General features: G+C 33.2%; 1 protein-coding gene across 2 annotated transcripts in view; it reads left to right on the top strand.

Annotated features, from left to right (window-relative positions):
* Nucleotides 1-22,071, top strand: part of MTF2 (metal response element binding transcription factor 2) — an 89,347-nt gene extending 67,276 nt beyond the window's left edge. The window contains exons 4-15 of one of the 2 annotated variants that reach the window (XM_061186309.1): nucleotides 2,154-2,249; nucleotides 2,490-2,590; nucleotides 2,983-3,131; nucleotides 5,084-5,179; nucleotides 6,026-6,094; nucleotides 6,946-7,069; nucleotides 13,984-14,051; nucleotides 15,595-15,765; nucleotides 19,557-19,662; nucleotides 19,776-19,828; nucleotides 19,941-20,045; nucleotides 21,537-22,070. In XM_061186309.1, the coding sequence (XP_061042292.1) occupies nucleotides 2,154-2,249; nucleotides 2,490-2,590; nucleotides 2,983-3,131; nucleotides 5,084-5,179; nucleotides 6,026-6,094; nucleotides 6,946-7,069; nucleotides 13,984-14,051; nucleotides 15,595-15,765; nucleotides 19,557-19,662; nucleotides 19,776-19,828; nucleotides 19,941-20,045; nucleotides 21,537-21,894 (1,496 nt within the window). In that variant the 3' untranslated portion in view covers nucleotides 21,895-22,070. Of the gene's footprint in view, nucleotides 1-2,153; nucleotides 2,250-2,489; nucleotides 2,591-2,982; nucleotides 3,132-5,083; nucleotides 5,180-6,025; nucleotides 6,095-6,945; nucleotides 7,070-13,983; nucleotides 14,052-15,594; nucleotides 15,766-19,556; nucleotides 19,663-19,775; nucleotides 19,829-19,940; nucleotides 20,046-21,536 lie in introns of both variants that reach the window. The other variant, XM_061186310.1, reaches the window with a different exon arrangement.
* The last annotated feature ends 253 nt before the right edge of the window (nucleotides 22,072-22,324 follow it).

The raw sequence follows: 22,324 nt of genomic DNA, 5'->3' as shown, positions 1-22,324 counted from the left end.
GAAAATTGCAATATGGCAGATGTCAGTGTGGAGTGTAGCTTTAGTAGTTTTCTTCCTGTAAGGATCCTGCTTATAGTAGTTATATATCAAAATAACTTAATAAATTATAGTAATTTCACTCATCTAATAAGATTCCTTTAAAAATTTTTCATAAATAGGAAAAATGTATAGTCATATTAGTAGTCAAAGAAGTGTACATTACAACAGGGAGATAGCATATTAAAACCATTAAATAATTTTAAAAGGATTTTTAATCTTAATACCTAATACTGTTATGGTTTCTGTGAAAATGATTCACTGCTGGTGGCAATGTAAATTTCTATTTTGGATATTTAATAGTTGCATTAAATGCATAAAAATGTTTTATATGCTTTCATCTATACAGCAGACTCATTTGTAGCAGTTTATTCAAAAGAAATAATTCATAAGTAAAAAATCTAGATGAAAAATATTTGCTGTAGCTTTATTTTAACAACAACAAAAAATTTGGCATATCTAAGATGAAATGGTTTTATAGTCATTTGGGTTTAGAGTGAGGGAGACTATAGAAGGCCACTAAGCTACACAGAAAGTTTTTGTAAACTTGATGATAAAAAAGACATGTTGGATTTCACAAGTAAAGGCAATTCTCTGTTTCCTCAGGATTGTTTCCTGAGGGTGAACACATATTGTTTGCCGGATCAGCACCCTCTTTTACGAGGAACTGCCTTCTCTACACCAGTCCACATGGTTATAGTGGGAGTCAGATCAGGCACCTACCACAATCTAGGGCTGTTGGTCCTTTTCCAGGAAGTTGCAGATTTGGACTGAGAGGTTCTAGGCTCAGTCTGGTCACTCTCCTGACTGGAGCCATAAACTGAGAAACTATGGGAAGCCACATCCAGCCAAGCGAAGAAAGCCTGGGAGAGGAGAGGAGAGAGGACAAGAGCCAAAACAAAAAAGGAAAAATGCAAAAAACGAACAAGCAAAAAATTTGGTAACCTGCATATCTAAGAATAGAGTCATAATAAAGTAAATTTGGTTCTTTCCACCGGACAGAATATTATACAGCTTTTAGAAGTTATATGTTTGAAAACTACAGTGTGAGAAATGCTTTTGATGGAAGAAACATTACATAGTATTAATGAAAAGAAGCATCTCACAGTGGAGAGGATATGGACTCTGGTGTATCTGGGTTTGGATCCTAGCCTTGATACTCTGTGACTGAGGGTACTTGGATTAGTTACTTTATCTTTCTGAGCCTCAATTCTTCTCTATAAATAGGATATGTATCTAATAAATGGTGGAATTAAAATAATACATATCAAGAGCCTAACACAATGCTGGCTCATAGCACAAAATTGTACATTTTTATTATTGTTGGTATGTGAATAAAGTGTATGTATTAGTATTTTAACTATGTATATTGAAATTCATGAGAAGAGATTATTGGAAATAATTGTGCTAAAGTGATAAAATTATATTCTAAATTTTGCAGAATAAAATTGTTTTTAGAATAAAAATGTTTAAGGAAGAAATAACTTACCTATTCAGGTAAAAAAAATGTAATTAATAACTGGAACCCCTCACTTTTGTTTCAGTGGGATATTGTTTAGGTACGTTGTTTGACACCATAGTTCCAGATTTCAGAAGCTGGAGATCAAATAATTAGTGTTCAGCCTTTTTTATAAATTAGTAAGTAAAAAGAAGTGTTCTGAATCTTGAGAGTAGGGAGTCATTGGCGGATCTTCCTTGCCCCTTTTCTTTAGTCTCATGATGTTAGGCAGTGTAGGGTGAGTGAGTAATGTACATGGGTAGGTGTGTGTTCTGGAGAGTAGTTCTAGTGTTCACAAAACATCCCCTTCTCTCGCCTCCCAAGAGGGTGGGAATATTGGAAGTAAATGGTAAGGGATCCTGCCTGAGAGCAGTTTAAATTATGCCCTCTGCCAAAAAGCAGATTAAATTATGAATGTAGACAGTGAGGCATCTTAAGTTAAAGGTAGGAAGAACACAGATAAGGAGCAGAGAGAGAGCATTTTGTGTATAGTACTTTGCCTTGAGAAAATACCATTATGATCTAGGGAACAGAAATTGCCAATATGGGCTACTCACTGAGTAAAAACAGTGGTTTTGTTATATGGAACAATTCTTTATGTATATTTTAAATATTTCAGGAGCCACTGGAAGTGGGGAAATGGTCTGTACAATATGTCAAGAAGAGTATTCAGAAGCTCCCAATGAAATGGTTATATGTGATAAGTGCGGCCAAGGTAAACATAGATTTTTTTTTTAATCTTGTGGAAAAGTTTTATTACATACTTAATGCCCCTGTTGAAGATTAATGATTAAAAATTCTTTACATTGGTAATTTGAAGCTGTTACCATAAGTTTAGTCATCAGTTGTAAATATATTAATGTAGGAAAAGAGAATACTAAAATGCCTTCTTTAAATTGTGTTGCAGTATTTATTAATAAAATAGAATTTGCTTTATGCTTTTTTTGATATTAAGGATATCATCAGTTGTGTCACACACCTCATATTGATTCCAGTGTGATTGATTCAGATGAAAAATGGCTCTGTCGACAGTGTGTTTTTGCAACAACAACAAAGGTATCTTTTAAGTGTTTTGGGCTAACGCCCTAAATGGAATTTGTAAGGCACTATCAACGTAATAATTGCGTACGTTGAAAGTTTATTTGAATGAAATGAGCAATCAATCTTGGGTAGAAAGAGGTACTGCTTATTGTTTGACTAATGATGCTTAAGTGACTTGCAGCTATTCTTGCACTTATTTTCTGATAGTGGTCTTGGAATTGGGGCAATAATTTGAAAGAAAAGACAACAAAATAAATAAAGATTATTATTGGTCAAACAGTTTGTGATATGGTAAGAAATTTAGAATGGAAATTTCTTCATAAGTTTCAGAAGCATTTTAAAATTATAGAATTGTATTTAAAATTTTATCCTTCACTCTTTTAAATAACTTTTTCCCTCTAATATAGAGGGGTGGTGCGCTTAAGAAAGGACCAAATGCCAAAGCATTGCAAGTCATGAAGCAAACATTACCCTATAGTGTGGCAGACCTTGAATGGGATGCAGGTCATAAAACCAATGTCCAGCAATGTTACTGCTATTGTGGAGGCCCTGGAGAGTAAGTAAATATGGTTATTTAATGCCCTTAATTTTTAATTGCTTATATTGTCCACTTTTTTTTGGTTATTGATTATGGTATGGGAGTGATAGTGAATTGTAAATGCATGAAAGTATCAATAAAGAAAATTGGGGGGTGATTAGAGGCTGTAGTTTTATTCATCTTTATCATTAAATGTTTGCTAAATAAGTGAGTCAGAGTTCTAACTAAGAATGTTTAGAAATTTACCTTTAACTTCTGATCACTGGTTCTAGTTCCGCTCTTTGTAACTAAACACATGCATCTTATCTTTCTTAGGAGGTAACTCTTAAAATACTTAAATCCAGTAATCGTATTTCCCACTCCCATGACTCACATACCAAGTGTTCTCTTTTCTAGGCTAAAATCTCCATTCCTATCAAACATTCTTTATGACGTGTTTTCCAAACTCTGTCTTTGTTGCTCTTCAGTTTTTGAAAGTTTACTCTTGAAATAATGGTGCCGTGATTACAAAATGCAGTGTTTCCAGGACTAGTCTGACAGAATATAACGAAGCTATTAGAGTTCTAGATATTATGCTTCTGTTGTTGCAAGGAAAGATTGTATTACCCCTCTTTGGTCGTCCCATCATATTCTTTTGGCTCATTATGGATTTGTAGATGGTCAACTAAAACTTTTAGTTCTTTTTTTCATACAAGCTGATATTAAACCAAATTGTGCATCATGTATTTGTACTACATTTTAAAAAATGTTAGTGGATAACTTTACATTTAACTCTATTAAATTATAATTATTGGTTTCTTAAATCTTATCAGACTCCATGTTTCTCTTAAGACAGGGCTGCTCTCTAGAAGAATGCTGGGACATATAAGATGTTCAGTGATGAAAACATGAATAAATGAATATGTAAATGAATGAAATTTTAGTTCTTCATTCTACCTTGTCTCTGATCTTATGGAATTTTTATTTGTGGTTTAACATTTTTATAACATTTCTCAATTTTTGGTTGCCTGCAGATTTAAGAAGCATTCTCTCTGGTTTCTTTAAATCATTTATAAGAGCTACCGTGAACCTAGAGATTGATCTTTCTCCTTTACTCATTAATACCTAGCATCTTAGTTTATAGACATCATTTTATGAAGCAGATTGTTCATTGTTCTTTAAGTACGATGACTACATGAACTATGTTTGATATTGCTAACACTTTAACACCTAACAGAGTACCTAGAACATAGTATTCATTAGTCTTTTGATGAATGAATGACCTTACTAGTAGCATCTTGCCTTTGCCTGTGTATGGCTTAAAATTAACATGGGGCTAACTTACTGAGCAAAAGAATTATTTGAAGAAAAGGCGTTATTTGGGTGGCAAGTAAGGGTATTAAAACCATGTACTAACTAAAAAGAGAGGATATCTTTAGCTGAAGATTCAGTTTCAGCATTTTCAGCCATCTGAAAGAGAACAGAATCTGTCACAAAGCCTTTATACCTGGTGGAGTCTTAGATTAGATTTGTGGTTATGTTAACCAAATTTATTAAATTGCTGTACTCCTTTTCTTTTCATTATAAGGAACAAGAATAATAGAAACACAGTGAAGGCATAAAGTTGCCTATGGCTATTTGGTATATGAGACAAATAGCTCTACATATCAGTGACCTCTGAGACTGTTGATGTGAAAAAAATCCCAGGCTTGACAAAGATCCTTTACTAATTTAGGACCCAGGCACTTATTGACTAGAAATAGTAGATGTAGCTTTCAAGAGCTTATAAATTCTCATGAATAAAAGAGAGGAGGAATGAAATGGTCAATATTAATAACCTTTTTGGGAAGAAAAAGTTTAACACTGAATATATCAGAAATGTGATACTGTAATCAGAACTATATTCTGTGTCACTTTTGTCTTTGTTTTTTTTTTTTTTAAACTTTACCTCATGAAAGGTAGTAATTTTAATCTTAAATTTTTTCTTATAGCTGGTATTTAAAGATGCTACAGTGCTGCAAATGTAAACAGTGGTTTCATGAAGCTTGTGTGCAATGCCTTCAAAAGCCAATGCTATTTGGAGACAGGTGAGAGAAGGGCATTTGACTGTTTTTTTTTTAGCTTTTAAAAATTGTATTTATGTTTTTTCATTTTCACATTTCTAAAAGTAGTTTTAATAGTGATTTGTAAAAGGTTCACCTTAGGGGGAATATGTTGTTTAATATACTTAAATTATATATAATTTTAAAAAAAACATAATTTTTGTGCTTTTGGATATTGCAGAAAGCTTTTAAGTATTTGACCAGTGAATATATTTGCACCTATTGCCCCGCAGTACTCTAAACTATTCTTATTGGTACCTTCTTTTAAAGAACCTCAAGGGAATCCAAAGAACCTCAAAGACAGACCTAATGTCTTTTTGGATTAAGAGAACGTGAAATAGCAGAGAGAGCTCTAGAAGAAAAATTAGAGCACTAAATGTAACATCAAAAACTCTGGGTTTAAATCTTAGCTTATGTGATTTATTGTCTTTCTGACCTTAGGAAGGTCAGCTTGTCTCCTGGGCTTTTTCTACCATGTTGTTTTGAGCATTGGAAAGTGGCAATGTGTATGGGAGTAGCCATCACAATTCCTGTTACACACAAGCCATTAGTAAACTATGCCTGTATATCAATCTGTATGTGAACTCTGAAGGTCTCTAATGGTTAAAAAAAAATTGCCCCTTTCCCCCATATACAAACTATTTTATTATTTGTCATTACTGGAAAAGAAACTCTTTAAATCACAGTGTCATGATTCAAATTATATTTTGCTTTGTGTATAAGTCCTTATGTCAATTGTAGGATTTGTACTTGCTGAATATTAATTTTAATTGTTAAATAATTTATATGTACTCTTGATTACTCAGTATATAACTTTTCTTTTTTCCTTAGGTTTTATACATTTATTTGCTCTGTCTGCAGTTCTGGACCAGAATACCTCAAACGTCTACCATTACAATGGTAAGTATGGACATTTCTGTTAAGGAACAAAAAAGAGCCATATTTTAAAATCTACAGGATGAAACTTTCTATATACATTTACTTAGCTTAAATACAAATTTGTTCTTCTTTATGCCTGGCTTTATTTCTTTTCCTGTATTTATCCTCAAGCCTGATGTCATCTTCCCCAAAGATTATCTAGTTTTATTGCTGAAGTAATAAGGCCATTCAGTTTCTAATGGCATACAAAGTAACTTTCAAATATCTTTTAGATCTTCAAAATTCTTATTCATGTTTCTAGTTCTTTTGGGCCTTCAGAATAGTATCAGTAGAACAGAGAAAGGTCTTATAACAAATATGCCAATTTCTACCTCAGTTAAGTAATCCTTGGGCATGGGAAGTATGATGAATTTTGGAGATTTACTGAAAATGTTTATAGTAAGTGCTTCGAAATTTTTGTCAAATATTTTACATATTTTAGGAAAAGATAAGATTTAATTCATGAATCAGATAAAATAAAGTCTGTTAAAGTGTGATCCATTTTGTAGCTTATGTAGTAGTGAAAACATGAAATTTTAGATCGTAAGTTATTTTTTCTTAGCATCAGGTCCTCTTTGAATTTATTTCAAGAAATCAAATATCTTTTAATTTTTACTTACTATTCAGGATAAATTAAATGTTTAGTTAATGTTTTTCATTTATTTTCATATGTAATGATTTATTGTGAATATGACTTGTGATATTAGCCCTCTGTTCACCTAAATACTTTACTTTGGATTTTTTAATTGCTGGTTTTATAAAAATATTGTGTGATTTTTAAACAATAACCAAAAACATTGTTTTCATATATTTTGATTATTTTTGGATTCCAGGGTAGATATAGCACACCTATGCCTTTACAACCTAAGTGTTATTCACAAGAAGAAATACTTTGATTCTGAACTTGAGCTTATGACATACATTAATGAAAACTGGGATAGATTGCACCCTGGAGAGGTAGGTGGTCTTAGAGCTAACTTCATTAGCTACTTAATGTCTTTTTTGTTTTGTTAAAAGCAACTATCGCACGTGTATAAGCCCTACATCTAAAGTAGCATTTTATGTTTAGTTAGGGAGAAATATCTTTGGTGAGGCTATAGCCCTCATTCTCCTGTTTGTTGCCTCTTGACTTGAGGAAAAATGTAGGAGGAAGTAAATTACTTGATTCTTCCATTTTCTGAAGTGAAAATCACTGTAGTTAAAGATAGAAGGGAGGGAGAAATCCTTATTATTGGGTAGCTTATGATTCCTCCTCCTTTTCTTCTAAGTTTACTCTAAACTTAGAGATGGGGACTTCCTTGGTGGTGCAGTGGTTAAGAATCCGCCTGCCAATGCAGGGGACATGGGTTCAATCCCTGGTCTGGGAAGATCCCACATGCCGTGGAGCAACTACTGAGCCTGTGCTCTAGAGCCCGCGAGGCACAACTACTGAGCCCGCGTGCCGTGACTGCTGAAGCCCATGTGCCTAGAGCTCGTGCTCTGCAACAAGAGAAGCCACCACAATGAGAAGCCCACGCACCGCAACAAAGAGTAGCCCCAGCTAGCCACAACTAGAGAAAAGCTCATGAGCAGCAACCAAGACCCAATGCAGCCAATAAATAAATAAATAAATAAATAAAACTTAGAGATATAACCAACACTCTTCTTTCCTCTTGTGTTGGTACTCCCTTATATATCTTTAACTTCCAGGAATAGTGAGACCCAGTAATAGTGTTAGCTAAGTTAGAGAGTGAAGCTACCTGAGTTGGAGATTATCCCCCTCATTCTGACATCTCATTTGCTTTTTGTTTGCAAAGTGTAACCACTCATGCTGGTTTACAAAGAGTTTTTTTTTGAAAAAGCAGTATAAAATTTAATGCATATTCATTGAAGATTTTGAAACTACAGAATAGCACAAAGAAGAAAATAACTAGAGTAACTTTAATATTTACCTTAATTTTAGCATTTATTTAGAATTATTAAAATACAGATATTAAATATTAAAATACAGACATTAACTAAATTTTTTGTTTTATAATATGTGGAATTAGTCATGCATTACTTTCTGAGGTAAAAACTGTAAACTGATTTGAAATTTAGGAAGAGTTTCTGCATTTGTATCTTTTAGACGTGAGGCAGTTTATAAGGTTCACATCAAGTAAGATATCAAGTTTTTGTTGTTGTTGTTCTGGGGGTTTTATGGGGCATCAAGGAGTGCATAATACACATTTATTTAAAAGTTAGTGGTAGATCAGTTGCATAAAATAAACACCTGTGGAATACTTAGATTTTAAAATCAAAGATATTATTAAAATCAATTGAGCTAAGATGTTTTGAGTGTTAGAAATTGGAATATAATACTCTCATTAAGTTTTCTGTTAAAAGCTTTTTTCAGATGACTTTTGAGAAAGTGAGTGACTTGTAAATTTGATAAATTTTAATAAACTGATTAGTAATGGGAGAAAAAAGTGTGTAAGGCACTGTTAAGTATAGTGTTCTTTATAGTCATCTTAATATTTAATGTTCTAATACATTAATTTGAAATGCTTTCTAGCTATGGTTCTTTCAGCACTTCATATGCAGATACATCTATATTCCTTTTAGTACACTTTATGTTTTACATGATTAAATTCTGCATTGGTTACTTCACATAGATAGCGGGCATGCATATAAAAACTCAAGTTTTGGGACTTTCCTGGTAGTCCAGTGGTTAAGACTTCGCCTTCCAATGCAGGGAGTGCGGGTTCGATCCCTGGTGGGGGAGCTAAGATCCCACATCCCTTGCGGCCAAAAAACCAAAACATAAAAAACAGAAGCAGTATTCTAACAAATTTAATAAAGACTTTAAAAAAGTGGTCCACATCAAAAAAACAAACAAACTCAAGTTGTTTTATTTATTTCAAATGCTATCATTTTTTATTAAAATAAAAATGTAATTTAGATTCTATTGAAGAGGCTGAAAATAGAAAATAATAAAAACCATAATTAGATGTTTTTAAAGAAATGAGTTCAGTTTATGAATTTCAGGTATCTCAGTTCCAAACTGAACTTCTGACACGTGTCAGAAAAAGTTTATGTCAGCAATAGGTACATGTTTTATTTTCTGTAACCTATGAGATAATGTCTTAACACATAAGAAATTTCAATTTCTTATTCTTTGCCAAAATGGAAAAATATATCTCTTTTTATTTAAAAATTAAGAAAAACATGATTACAATCTAATATAACTTTACAACAGAAAAGTTTTACTTTTCTGAGGAGTGTTTTCATTTTTGGGAGCCATAAAATTTATTATCAGAACAAGTGACTTTCTAGTCACTTCTCATTGCTCTTTCTCTGCATTAAAAAAAAGAAAATATTTCAGACATCTTAGGTTAGTCATCCCATCCTCAGACTAGTTATTTACAGATGGAAGTTCAGGTTTTAATCCTCTGTATTAATATTTTCATCTTAATATTGTAATTGGTTTTTAGAGTGAGATTTTAATGATAAAGAGACCATAAAATTTGTCAGTAATACTTATTCAGTGTTTTCATTTAGTTTGCTTCTAAATGTTTGTGGTAATAGAAACAAAGATAATACAAATAATGTATTATTCCAAATTATTAAAGTAGTAAATCTTTGGTTACCTGAAATTGAATTGCAAATTGAATTTTGTCACTAACTCAAAATTAGGTTAATAAAATTTTCTTTTTGTTTATATTTGTATTCAAAATCTTGTTATAAAATAACATTAATTACAGTTATCCCTTGATATCCATAGGGAATTGGTTCCAGGACCCCCTTCAGATACCAAAATCTGAGGATGCTCAAGTCCCTTATATAAAATGATGTAGTACAGTTGGCCCTTAGTATCTGATTGATTTTCTGCAGTTGGAACCCAGGGATGCTGAGGGCCAACTGTACTTTCAAAACATGAGAATTGCTGTATGCTAAGTATATTACAGGCATACCTCAGAGATACTGCGGTTTCAGTTCCAGGCTGCTGCAATAAAACGAATATCGCAATAAAGAGAATCACGAATTTTTTGGTTTCCCAGTGCATATAAAAGTTATACTTGCACTACATTGTAGTCTGTTGTGCACAATAGCATTATGTCTTTAAAACGCAATATACATACCTTAATTTAAAAATAATGCTGTTGCAAAAATGGAGCTGATAAACTTCCTTGAGGCAGGGTTGCCACAAACCTTCAATTTGTAAAAAACACAGTATCTGTGACACACAATAAAGTGAGGTAAATGAAAGGATGTATGCTTGTATTGGTTAATTGAGTACTTTGGAACACTCAAGTCATTTTGAACATCAGTTCTTACTATACATACTATAGATTATACAACAAAGACGTTTGCTCTAGAATTTTAGAGAGTATATTTTAGAGAGTACATTTTAGAGAGTACAGTTGACTCTTGAAGAACACGGGGTTAGGGGCACTGACCCTCTGCGCCCTGCCCTGTCTGCAGTTCTGCACCTGCAGATTCAACCAACTGCGGTATAGTACTGTAGTATGTATTTAGTGAAAAAAATCCATACATAAGTGGACTCATGCAGTTCAAACCCCTGTTGTTCAGGGGTCAACTTTATATCCTTACATACTGAAAGGCAAATTTAACATTTAGGTATCATATATTTTGTTCTTTGTTGATTATTTTTAGGATTGTTAGAACATATTAGAATACAGTGATTATTTTGTATCATTTCCTTATGTGATCTTGTTAAACATCTTTGAGACTTGGTGCCTTAATGATTATCCTATAGACTGAGTATAGCTATTTGAGAAACTGCTGTGTTTTGAATTATTTTCTTTGAGATAGTAAAAATATGTAATATAACATTTGACACCCCAAATAAAAGTTGCTTAAGGTTTTTATATACAATAAGGTGTTTAGAATGAGGTTGTATCAGATTGCTTTTGGGAGTTACAATGAGATATTAATACTTTTTAGAATCTGCCTATTATCATTTGTCTTTGCTTCCTAATGTGATTTGAAATTTCAGTTCTGTAAGGACAACCCACTTTTCTATTAACTGTGGTCTTAAATTTTAAACACCCAAAGGTTGATAGGAGAGCAGTGTGTTGAGTGCTGCCTCACTTGAAGGATGTAGGGAGAAAAGCATAGGTAAAATTCAAGTGAAATACTATGGCAGAAACAATGTTTTGGCTAGAGAAAATGTAGTATAGTAGAGGTGGTGTAATACTTTTAAGTGAAAATTATAAGAAATCTAGTTAAAAGCAGTACTTGGGGCCTTGCATTGTATATTAGCATACAGTGTATATGTTGGTAAACAAATTACTTAAGCTGTTTGGTATACTTAAGCCTCGGTGGTGTGGAATTAAATATTGGTAATTGAGGCATGTATTTTATTGAAAGGAAGAATTTTAACTATACATAATAGCATGTATATCTGTACAGAAATATACAACCCTGAAAGTGAAAACATAGTGTGAGATTAGTGTCTGTAGAGGGAGGAACAAAAATGATTATTCTGTTGAAGATATATGTTATAAACCTCCTGGTCAGATGGGAGATCTAGAACATGATGCTGTTCTAATACAGCTTATTTGATTTACATTATAATATTTGCACTCTTCATTTTCAAAATACAGAAAGGGAACCCTTGACCGCGTTATGCGAGTTGAAATAAACAATCCTATGCAGAACAGTCCTGGAGTGCGGAAGCAACTTACAGTTAAAATTTCTGGGAAACCACAGAGAATAAGTACCAAAAGAAAAAAGAGAGTTCATTGTGATTTTCAAAAAGTAAAAAGGAGTGGATTTGAGAAATTAGAAACTGTTGTTGAATGTCAGCAAAATTGTAGAGCAGATTTTTCATACGTATGGCTTGTGAAGATTTAAAAAGCAATAAGAAAAAAATGCCATTAATTTATTAGAATAAACCATGTTAAATACCCTGGTTTCTTTTTTGATATGATAAGCAACACTGTTATGTCAAATGCTAATGCACATGGTGTAGACATAGTGTAACTCAGTTTCACATAAGATATCGAAATGTGAACTGGTTAAAATAAAAGTTAAAAGGATTTGTAACTAATTGAGTAATAGTAACAAAAGCAGTCAATGGCTTGGAAATATTCTTGAGGGAGAACCACAGGGTTCTGTTTTTGTCTCTATCTTCAATTCAAGAAGGATGACAGAATCAAGAGAAAAGACCATCTCAAACACTGAGCTGAAAACAAAATCAAATTAACAACAGTTGTAAAATTTTGCTTTTAGGCTTAAATATGCAAACAACAGTATGGAAGAAGCAGCGTATGATGGGGGATACTTGGCTTGATAGCAGTTCATCTAATAAGATTTTAGAGTTGAGGTGGCAGTGGGGGACCAGGAAGAGGATGGAATTATTTAGCCAAGCTTAATATGAAATAATCATGTGATGGGGCTGCTTAAAAACTTTAATCTAATCTTATACTTAGCAATGATAGCTATTGTCAAATATTTGAAGAACTGTCTTATAAAAAAGGGAATCCAGGAAGGAAGGTTTTGTTCACCCATGGAATGGGCTCCTTCATTAGGTTTCATTAGTGGTACTATTTAAACCAAGGTTGCATGACTCAGTACTATAAAAGGGATTGAAGTATTAATGAAAACTTGAATTAGATGGACATCTTGGGTCTCTTTCCGACTGTAAAACCTGAGTCCATTATTTCTCCTTTAATAGAAATTTTCTATCTCTGGACACTTCAGAAATTACAATAGGAAGGTGTGGTAGGGTTAAGAGGAATGAGCACCAAACCAGCTTCCTTCTTTTCCTTTCCTTTGCCTTTTCCTTTTTTTTTTTTTTTTAAAGTACCCAATACACTGAGAATGGGCTCTCAGTGAATGTTGAATGAATGTACTTAATTGTCACTTGGGTTAATGTTCTAGCTCTCTACCTAACCAGCAGTGTGAATTTAAGCAATTTAACCTTTACATCTGTTGACTAATCTGTAAAATAAAAGTAGATGACTTTATGAGTCTCTTCTACTTCTAATATTCTATTTGACACATTTGTTTGTTCTTTTTACTTGAAGAAGTTCTGAGCTTTGGGAGTTTCAACTGGTAAAGAAAATTACTAGTAGTAATTTTGAAAGTCAGTGGTGATATTTTGGAAGTTTTTTGTTTGTTTGTTTTAGTTTTTGTAGCTTTGAGGATGGTCTTTTATAACTTAATTGTTTTTCTATTGGGCCCTAGTCGTTAAACTTTGAAGAAAAGGCAGAAATGACTCTGAAAGAAACTTTCTGGAACAAAATAGAATATTTTCTAGAATTGAATGTTTAGGTTTTAAAATGGTATGTGATGATAAAAAAATTACTGAGCCATTTTGGGGTTTAGGGCTAACCAAAGTCTATAATTGTTATGAAAATAAAATCCCCAAATTTACATTATTTTTTAAAATTATAGAGATTATTGGTTTGCGTTAGTATTAGAAGTATTGGGAAATAAAATGGCATGTTTCTCCTTACTTTTTATATTCTTTCCTGTTAGTATTTATTAGAAGCTTTTATGGTTGATATTAAAGTAATTCTAATGTATTACTACTTTCCCAGGTTATAGAATTAAAATAAATTTAATGATTAATAATACAATCCCATTTTTATTGTATTTTACAATTTATAGTTCTTGCAGGCATATCATTTGAGCTATACAAATATTAGTAAAGAAACTAGTGAAGGATTTATACTCCCTCTTTTTATAGGTGAGAAAACAAGCCTTGAGAGTTTAAATGGCCTTAGGTCACGTAGCTGGTCAGTGAGGACCTGGAATTAGAACTTAGATCTGACTACTAGTCAGTATACTTTTCTTCTGTATCGCATTGCCTCTATCTAGCACCTGTGTATTTCTAATTGATGAAATTATAGTGCATTAAATTGTTTCTTGATACTTCACAGCTGGCAGACACACCAAAATCTGAAAGATATGAGCATGTTCTGGAGGCATTAAATGATTACAAGACCATGTAAGTTGATTTATTTTATGTATCCCTATGAGGGAGATATTTAGTAAGTATAAGGAATAATGGCATTAAGAATTGTGGGATTGATTATAGAGTTAGTACATACCATTTTAAACCTTTTAATGTCCTCTTCTCTTTCAGTCAGAGTAAAGCAGTGATTCTCAAAGGCTGGAGAAGGGAAGATCAGTCCTCTGGGAATGGTGGATGGGAGGCATTATCAGTGTCTCAGGGGAATTTGGTCAGTTCAGTTGAAAAACCATACTCAATAATGACTTGTTTTTATACTTTAATCTACTGAAAGTAAAATAAAATCTTGCTAGCTGGTAGGAATATGCAAAAGATAGGGGGATATAGTATAGAGAATGTGGGTTTTTAAATGATTGAGGTCTTCTGTGGTTTTAAGTTTAGTTATTGCCATCATTTAGAGAATAGTAGTATTAGTGATCTGTTTTTGATAATTAAGTTACATTGTTTGATACATTCTTGTATAGATCTTTCCCTTCTTTTTTTTTTAAACCAGCATATCTATGTCTCTTAAAAGTATTTTCAAAATGCAATAGAAATAATTTTTTAAATGTATATGCTGGTTCCAACCAACTATTGAATTACAACATTTTTGTTTGTAGCAAGTTGCTTTTTTTGAACTTAGCAACATTTCCTCATTAAAAAATGTTACAATTACAAGTGGCTAGATCTTTAGGCCAGCTCAAAAAGCCACGAGCAGTTACAGTGCCATAAAAATACTTTATGGGACAATGAATTCTGTAATCCAACTTAGTGTGCTTGAAATACATTTGTTCCTGTTATGGTAGAAATGGGAGCTCCCTTTTCTCAAACCTATATAAAAGTGGAAGAACAATGTAAGCACTTGGTAGTGGTTTTTATGGCCAGGCATGCTCTAGTAGAGCTAAGAGGGTGTTTTAGAATAAGGACCCTAAGGACTTTGGGAAAGGATTAAGGAGCATATTTTTCAGAAACTCAAGCCCACACTGAAATGTCATTTCTCTGCTCCAGGTTATTTCCAATTCCAGATCTGACATACTAGACACTCCTTTTATTTTCTGGGCCTCTAGGATTGGTCTCCTATTTTATTTTCCAATGCTTTCACCGATTACTTTCTGGCCAGGGTTTTCTCTCCTCACAGATCCACTCTGAAATAGAATTCTTCTTTTCCTAAACCTTGTTTGAGATGTTTTTGACAGATGACACTAAAAATATGGAAAAACATATTGGAACTAAAAAGACACCACTCTATTCTTCATTCTTACTTTAAAAAGTTAGATGCCACATTTTAAAAAGAAAAGTGGACATGTGTTCTTCTCCTTTCTGATACTATTCCTCTCTCCCTACTCCCCCATCATATCCTACTATGGGCTGGCTCTGGGGCAGATAAGAATCAAAGAAAGCAAGGGGCAAAAAGTCAGTTTTTCTAGTATTGGGTGGACTTTCATGTGTAAAGGCTTTATATCTGAAAGTTATAACTTAGGGTCTGCCTTGTATATGTGTTCAGTTTTTAAATTTTTAGTTAATTTTTTTAAAAATTTAGGTTTATGTCTGGGAAGGAAATAAAGAAGAAGAAGCATTTGTTTGGGTTGCGAATTCGTGTTCCTCCTGTGCCACCAAATGTGGCTTTCAAAGCAGAGAAAGAACCTGAAGGAACTTCCCATGAATTTAAAATTAAAGGCAGAAAGGCATCCAAACCTATATCTGATTCAAGGTAAAAGTTGATCTGTGGCTTAGTTTTTCTCTTTAGCTTATTTAACTAAAAATGTGTGTTATTTAGTCTCATTAGTATATTTCAAAGTACAAGTGTCAGTGACCCTGATTTGTTTTCCTGTTTATAATTTCTTGCTTGGACAAGGTACAAAGTTAATGCTAGATGTTTGTTTATTTACGTTTAGATCTAAGGCTTTCCATGAATAGGCCCTATTGATTTTGTTAGCAAACAGCTTAAGTACTGGCCTGTTCATTTGTTTGTTTGTTCATTCTCATTCGTTTGTTCATTCGTTCCATTTATCAAGCACCTTACTGTCTAAGTGCTGGAGATATAATAACAAACGAGACTTTCTTTCTGCCCTGATGGGGTTTACATTATAGTGGGGAAGAAAGGTGATAAACAAGTAAAATAATTACAGATCATGCTAATACCATTTAGGAAATAGCAAACAGATTTAGACTGTACTGGGATGGATAGAGATGTAGGGGTCTACTTTAAGAAGGAGACTTAAGGAAGGCCTATTTAAGATAGTATTTAAGCTGAAACTTAAAGAATGAGAATGACCTAACAATGTGAAGAACAAAGGGAAGAATATTTCAGGTAGCAAAAGTAAGTGTGAAGCTGTGAGGCATGTTCTAGGAACTCACAGAAGGCTACTGAGGTGTGAATGAGGGCTAGAGAATAGCATCAGGTGCTAGAAACGTTGGGTAGGGCTTGGTCATATAGAGTTTTGTAGGTCTCATAAGGAGTTTGGGTTGTTTTCTGAGAATAATGGGAAGCTATTTAAAGATGTATGCAGATTGAATTATCCTTTAAAAATACTTCTTTGGGTGCTGTTTGGAAAACAGATATCAATAGAGGTAAGAATAGAAGCAAGAAAAAATAGACTCGTTCGTTTTTCTAGGTGAGAGATAAATAATGGTTGCTTATGTAGGTGTAGGTGGTAGCAGTCAAACAGAAAATAGATTCAAGATCTCCACTGGAGGCAGAATTTGCTGGCTTTGCTAATGAATTAAATTTCTGAAAGGAAGGGAGAAATGAAGTTACACAATGCCCAGATATCTGGCTTGAGCAACTAGTGGATGGTGGTAACTTACCAAGATCTGGAAGAACAGATTTTGGCAAGGTGAATAAAGTATTCTTCTGTTTCATACTCATTGAGTTTGAGATTCTTATGAGGAATATCTAAGTGGTGATGATGTTAGATATAGGCAGTTGGGTGTGTAAATCAGGAGCTCAGGAGAGGTCAGGACACATGATAATAAATTTTGAAGCTGATTTATAAAGCCATGAGAATGCATGAAATTACCTAGAGAGAGAGGGGAAGAGAAGAGAATGTGGCCCAGAATAATGTCCTGATATCATTTAGAGTTTTGGAAGAAGTGAAATAAATGAAGGAGACTAACAGAAAACAATCAGTGAAATAGGAGGAAACCAGGAAAGTTTGATGTCATGAAAACCAAGTGAAGGAGAGTATTTCAAGAAAGATGTGGGTGTATTAAACAGTACTGAATGTTGCGGAGAGGCAGGTTAAGATGAGAGAAAAATGTTCATTGGATTAGATAACATTCTGTTATTAGTGACCTTGACAAAAACAATTCTGCTTGAGTGGTAAAGATAGAAGATGGGAGTGGGTCAGTGTGATCGAATCCAGCACTGCCCAATTTACGTGTCAAAACTGGGCTTTTTGTACAATAAGGGACATGGGCAAATTCAAAATGATGATGATGATGATAATAAAGGAAAAGGGGAAAAAAGGAAATAATCTTTAAAAATTCTGAAAGAGAAGGAAGAAAGTGGAAAAAGGTATGTGTCATCAGCTCTCAGAAGTAGTTTTACTGTACTGTAAAGGGAATGGAAGCTGAATCAATTGATGTTTTTTTTTTAATAGATAGAAGATAATTGTAACTTGTTTTTGTGTGTCAGTGGAGAAGAGAGTGGTATAGGAGAGAGGGGAGGAAACTGAAGATATTATAAAGTCTTTGAGAAGCCAAAAGGGGCAGGATTTAGAGCCTAAATGTGGGAGTAGCCTTTGATAGGAGGACTTACACCCTTCTGTTGAAATGGGGTGAAAAAGGAAAAGGTGGGTACAAATGCTGGTTCTGTTTTAGATTTAGCATTTGGAAGATGACTAAAGTTATTGCTTGGTAACTTCTGTTTTCTCAATGAAATGATGAGGGAAAGATAGCTCAGAGGGAAATTTAAGGAGCAAATACAAGGTATGAGATAATCATCTTGGAGAATAAGAAAATGTAATTACAGAGGGTTGACAGTGCTTTATATCCATTTGAGTTGGTAATAAAGTAGATACTACTTTAAGGATTTGTTTTTTCTGAAGGAAAGAATACTTACTCCTATCACTTTCAAATTTTATCATTAATCTTTTGCTAACAATTGCTTATATTATGAATTAGAAAAAAGATTTCCACAATCTTTCTCATTCATATCATGATTTTGATAGGACACTTTGTCTGTGGTAGCTATAAGGTTTTCGTTTGATGCCACCAGGTAATGGTTCAACTTTCTCTAAAGGTATTCTCAGTTCCTTCTGGGACCTATGTATGAATTGGACTAAAGTGTACTTTCTTTAGTCCAGGGGTTCTTTATAAATGTTAATGTTGATCATCTTTCCAAAAAACAAAAACAAAAAAAATGTATACCCCATCCATCTTATCCTTGAAACTTTTGGTTATAGTTCTAGTTATGCTTTGTTCCTCTAGCTTCTCTACTTTCTCCTTCCTTGTATTTCCACCTTTATTTTCCCCAACCTTAGTTTGGTGTGTGGAGGGATAGTCTTTCCTAGTTTTCTCCAGTCACCTCTTTCTAGCCTATTATATAATATTGTTCCTTCACCTTGTTTTTAATTTGAATGTTCCTGGATAATGTTCTTATAGCACTTAAACCATTTATTATCCTGCTTGTATACACATTTGTCACCTTCAAACTATATTGTGAACCCCTTAGCACAGGGAACGTCTTTGTATTCCTATTGTTAGTATCCCCTTTATATGGAGATGTTTGTTGAATAAATGAAATGGATGTTCTGTGTATTGATATTTGCCATTCTTCCCTTGTATTAATTAGAGATGTTCTTGACCTATTGCTTTTTGCCCCTTCCTATTGCTTGATATTTGCCTTTGTGTCTCAAAAATGGTTTTCTTGATCTTTCTAATTTTGTCCTTGAATGACTCCCCTGCCCAGTATGAAGGATTCCTTCTTCCTTTACATTCTCCCACCCCGGGCTTCATTCTCTTTCTGATTAGCATCATTTAGGAACCCACAGGATGTCCCTGTTTATACCTACTGTATTTTAACATAGATACTTCCTGGCTCCATGAGGTTAACTACTAAATTCGTAATCACTTTTAGTATAGTAAATTCTTGAAACATCCCCCAAGTACCTACATAGTAACAACCTAAATGAAATAATTGAACTTTAAGGAGTTTTTGAATCTTCCATCTAATATAGTAGTATTTTTTTGTTTTGTTTTATGTTTTTTAAAAAGAATTTTAGGTGGTATGTATTTTTCAGAATAGTATTAGAGAACTTTTTTCTTAAACCTTTTTTATGTAAATATCTCCTAAAAATATTTAAATTAGAATGTATTATCTATGAACTTGACTAAACTTGTAGATTTAACTTAACTTTGTTGTTTTTATATTACCATTAATGTAAAAATATAAGTATAATCTAATTATTATATAAGTAGAGCTATGATAGTGTATATTGTCCATTGTCTTTTTGTTTTCTCTGTGCAGAGGTTAAATACATAAATGGTTTTATGTTTCAGGGAAGTAAGCAATGGCATAGAAAAAAAAGGAAAGAAAAAGTCTGTAGGTCGTCCACCTGGCCCATATACAAGAAAAATGATTCAGAAAACTGCTGAGCCACCTTTGGTAAGAGGATATATTAGCATATGTTCTCAGAGAGGAAGTCTGCTTGAAATTACTGAGAAACTAATATCTTTATTTTAGAAACCATGCTTTAAGTGTGTTTTTTTATTTTCCAGGATAAGGAATCAATTTCAGAGAATCCTACTTTGGATTTACCTTGTTCTATAGGGTAAATAGAAAGTTATTTTCTCCTACCTTAGGAATTTTCTTTTGGGGGGGAAATTAGTATTTCTACTGTTATGTAATATAGTCGTTATACCATTTAAATTCTTTTGTCTCAGGAGAACTGAGGGAACTGCACATTCATCCAATACCTCAGATGTGGATTTCACGGGTGCTTCCAGTGCAAAAGAAACTACCTCGTCTAGTATTTCCAGGCATTATGGGTAGATATTTTATGTTCTTATTCTTGACTAATTTTCCTCTAGACTTTTTCTTTGTAAAGTGGTGATTAAATAAATTTTTAGCAATTGAAAGTGATACAAGTTTGTCTTTCAGCTTTTGAGAAGCAATCTGTATGTTGATTCCTTAGGTTGTTAATATTCATCTGAATATTTTTGCTTTTCAGAGCACAGACGTTAGAATTTTCACATTTGTCAGGAATTTTGCTATGTACACAGAGAAGAGGTATCCTGGTGTTTATAGGTGTGCTGTTTTCTGTGAGACCTTTTTATGCTTCTAATATACAAGTGTGGATTTTTTTTTAATAAGTTGGAATCAGGCACACAAATCCTTCTATTAATAAAAGGATTTTAAACTCAGGATTTTTATCAATAGTAGACTTCCCCTCTAATATTTTATTTAACCTAACTCTTCAGAAGGGCAACTTTTTCCTGAAGTCTGATGTATCAGGTAAGAAAAGTTTACTTGGGGCCAGAGCTATGAGCTTCTAGGTTTTATACTTCCTCTTGTTTAATTTTTGTTCACAATTCAAAAACTGCTCTTGTAAATCGTATAAAATTCTAAGTATTTAAAGGCTTAAAATGTAACTCATTTTTAAATGAATTGTGAATAATAATAATGTGAGCTTTTTTTTTTGCCTCTTGCCAAGCATTGTGTTAAGCTTACATACGTCTTTTTTTTTTTTTTGTACATCGTCTTATTTAATTCTTAAAACAATCTTTTGAGTTGTTCCCATTTTATAGATAAGAAAACTGAGACTTAGAAAGTTTTTGTAATAAGCCCAAGATGGCATGTTTATTAGCAAGTATACAGAGCTGGGATTTTAACTTTGGCAGTATGATTATAAAATCTTTGAATTTAGCTGTTATGCTATATTTTGACCTTGTTTTATAAAATCATTATATTTCTGAACTCAAAGATTGTCTAGTTCAGCCCCTTCACTTAATCTCTTCACTTAAGAGAACACAGAGGATAAGAGATTTAAATTTGGCCGATATCATACTGAGCTAGACCAAAGGTACCCTGACATCTAGTTTAGGCTTATTTCTTACTTAACAGTAGGCCTAGAATTAGTAATGAAGAGAATCTTTATACTAGTTCTGCCATCTGTTTAAGCACATAGAAAGGTGTCTTGTATGTAGTAGGTGCTTATTAAATGTTTCTTGCATTGAATGAGTGAATGAATGAATGAACTGTCTTCTTTTTAATGATAAAAACGTTGACAAGACCTGACTTAGAAATCCTCTTGGTAAGAATTTGCCTCGTTGGCCTTATAAATCAAAAATTTCCTCTGATTCTTTTAAGCTTAATAGTACATAGTTAAGGAAGAAAAGCTCTTCAGAGGTCAGCCTCAAGAAGGTGATTGAATTTAATGAAGGCGAGTGATAATCCATTTTATATAGCATTTGTTGTTTTGATTTGGCTGACTTTTATGTCAGCAAGGGGAGACAATTGTGGCCTTTTTTGTTCTATAGATTATCTGACTCCAGAAAAAGAACTCGTACAGGAAGATCTTGGCCTGCTGCAATACCGCATTTACGGAGGAGAAGGGGTCGTCTTCCAAGAAGAGCACTCCAGACTCAGAACTCAGAAATTGTAAAGGATGATGAAGGCAAAGAAGATTACCAATTTGATGAACTCAACACAGAGATTTTGAATAACTTAGCAGATCAGGAGTTACAACTCAATCATCTAAAAAACTCCATTACCAGTTATTTTGGTGCTGCAGGTAGAATAGCATGTGGTGAAAAATACCGAGTATTGGCTCGTCGGGTGACACTTGATGGAAAGGTGCAGTATCTTGTGGAATGGGAAGGAGCAACTGCATCCTGACTGTAGGACTGAACATTATGTTCACTGCACTCTCATTTTCTGTAGGTACAGTTCAAAGCCCTAAAGGAGTCTGGCTTTTACTATCTTTCTTAAAAAAAAAAAAAAAAGGTAAAAATAAAAAAATCACATAAGGAGATAATACTAGCCTTAACATGTACTTGTCAATGTTATGGATATTGTCATAAAAAGATATCTTTTAAAAATCAGAACAGAGACTTAATTTTTTAAATCTTAAGATTTGTAGAATGTTTCTAGGATAGGATATTAAAAATGATTCAAACCGATGCATGGTGTTAGATAATTTTTCTAATTATTCCATTGAGTCAGTTTTTGTGGTTAGTGGTTATCAGAGCAAACCTATCATGTAGATAGCACAAGTATTTGGAGAAACATTGTCTGTTTTGTTACCAAAATGTTGGAAAAAATTTAT

Source organism: Eubalaena glacialis, chromosome 3 (genome assembly GCF_028564815.1).
Source record: "Eubalaena glacialis isolate mEubGla1 chromosome 3, mEubGla1.1.hap2.+ XY, whole genome shotgun sequence".
NCBI lineage: Eukaryota > Metazoa > Chordata > Mammalia > Artiodactyla > Balaenidae > Eubalaena > Eubalaena glacialis.
Note: the sequence above shows the minus strand (reverse complement) of the source record. Positions and strands in the feature narration are given on the sequence as shown.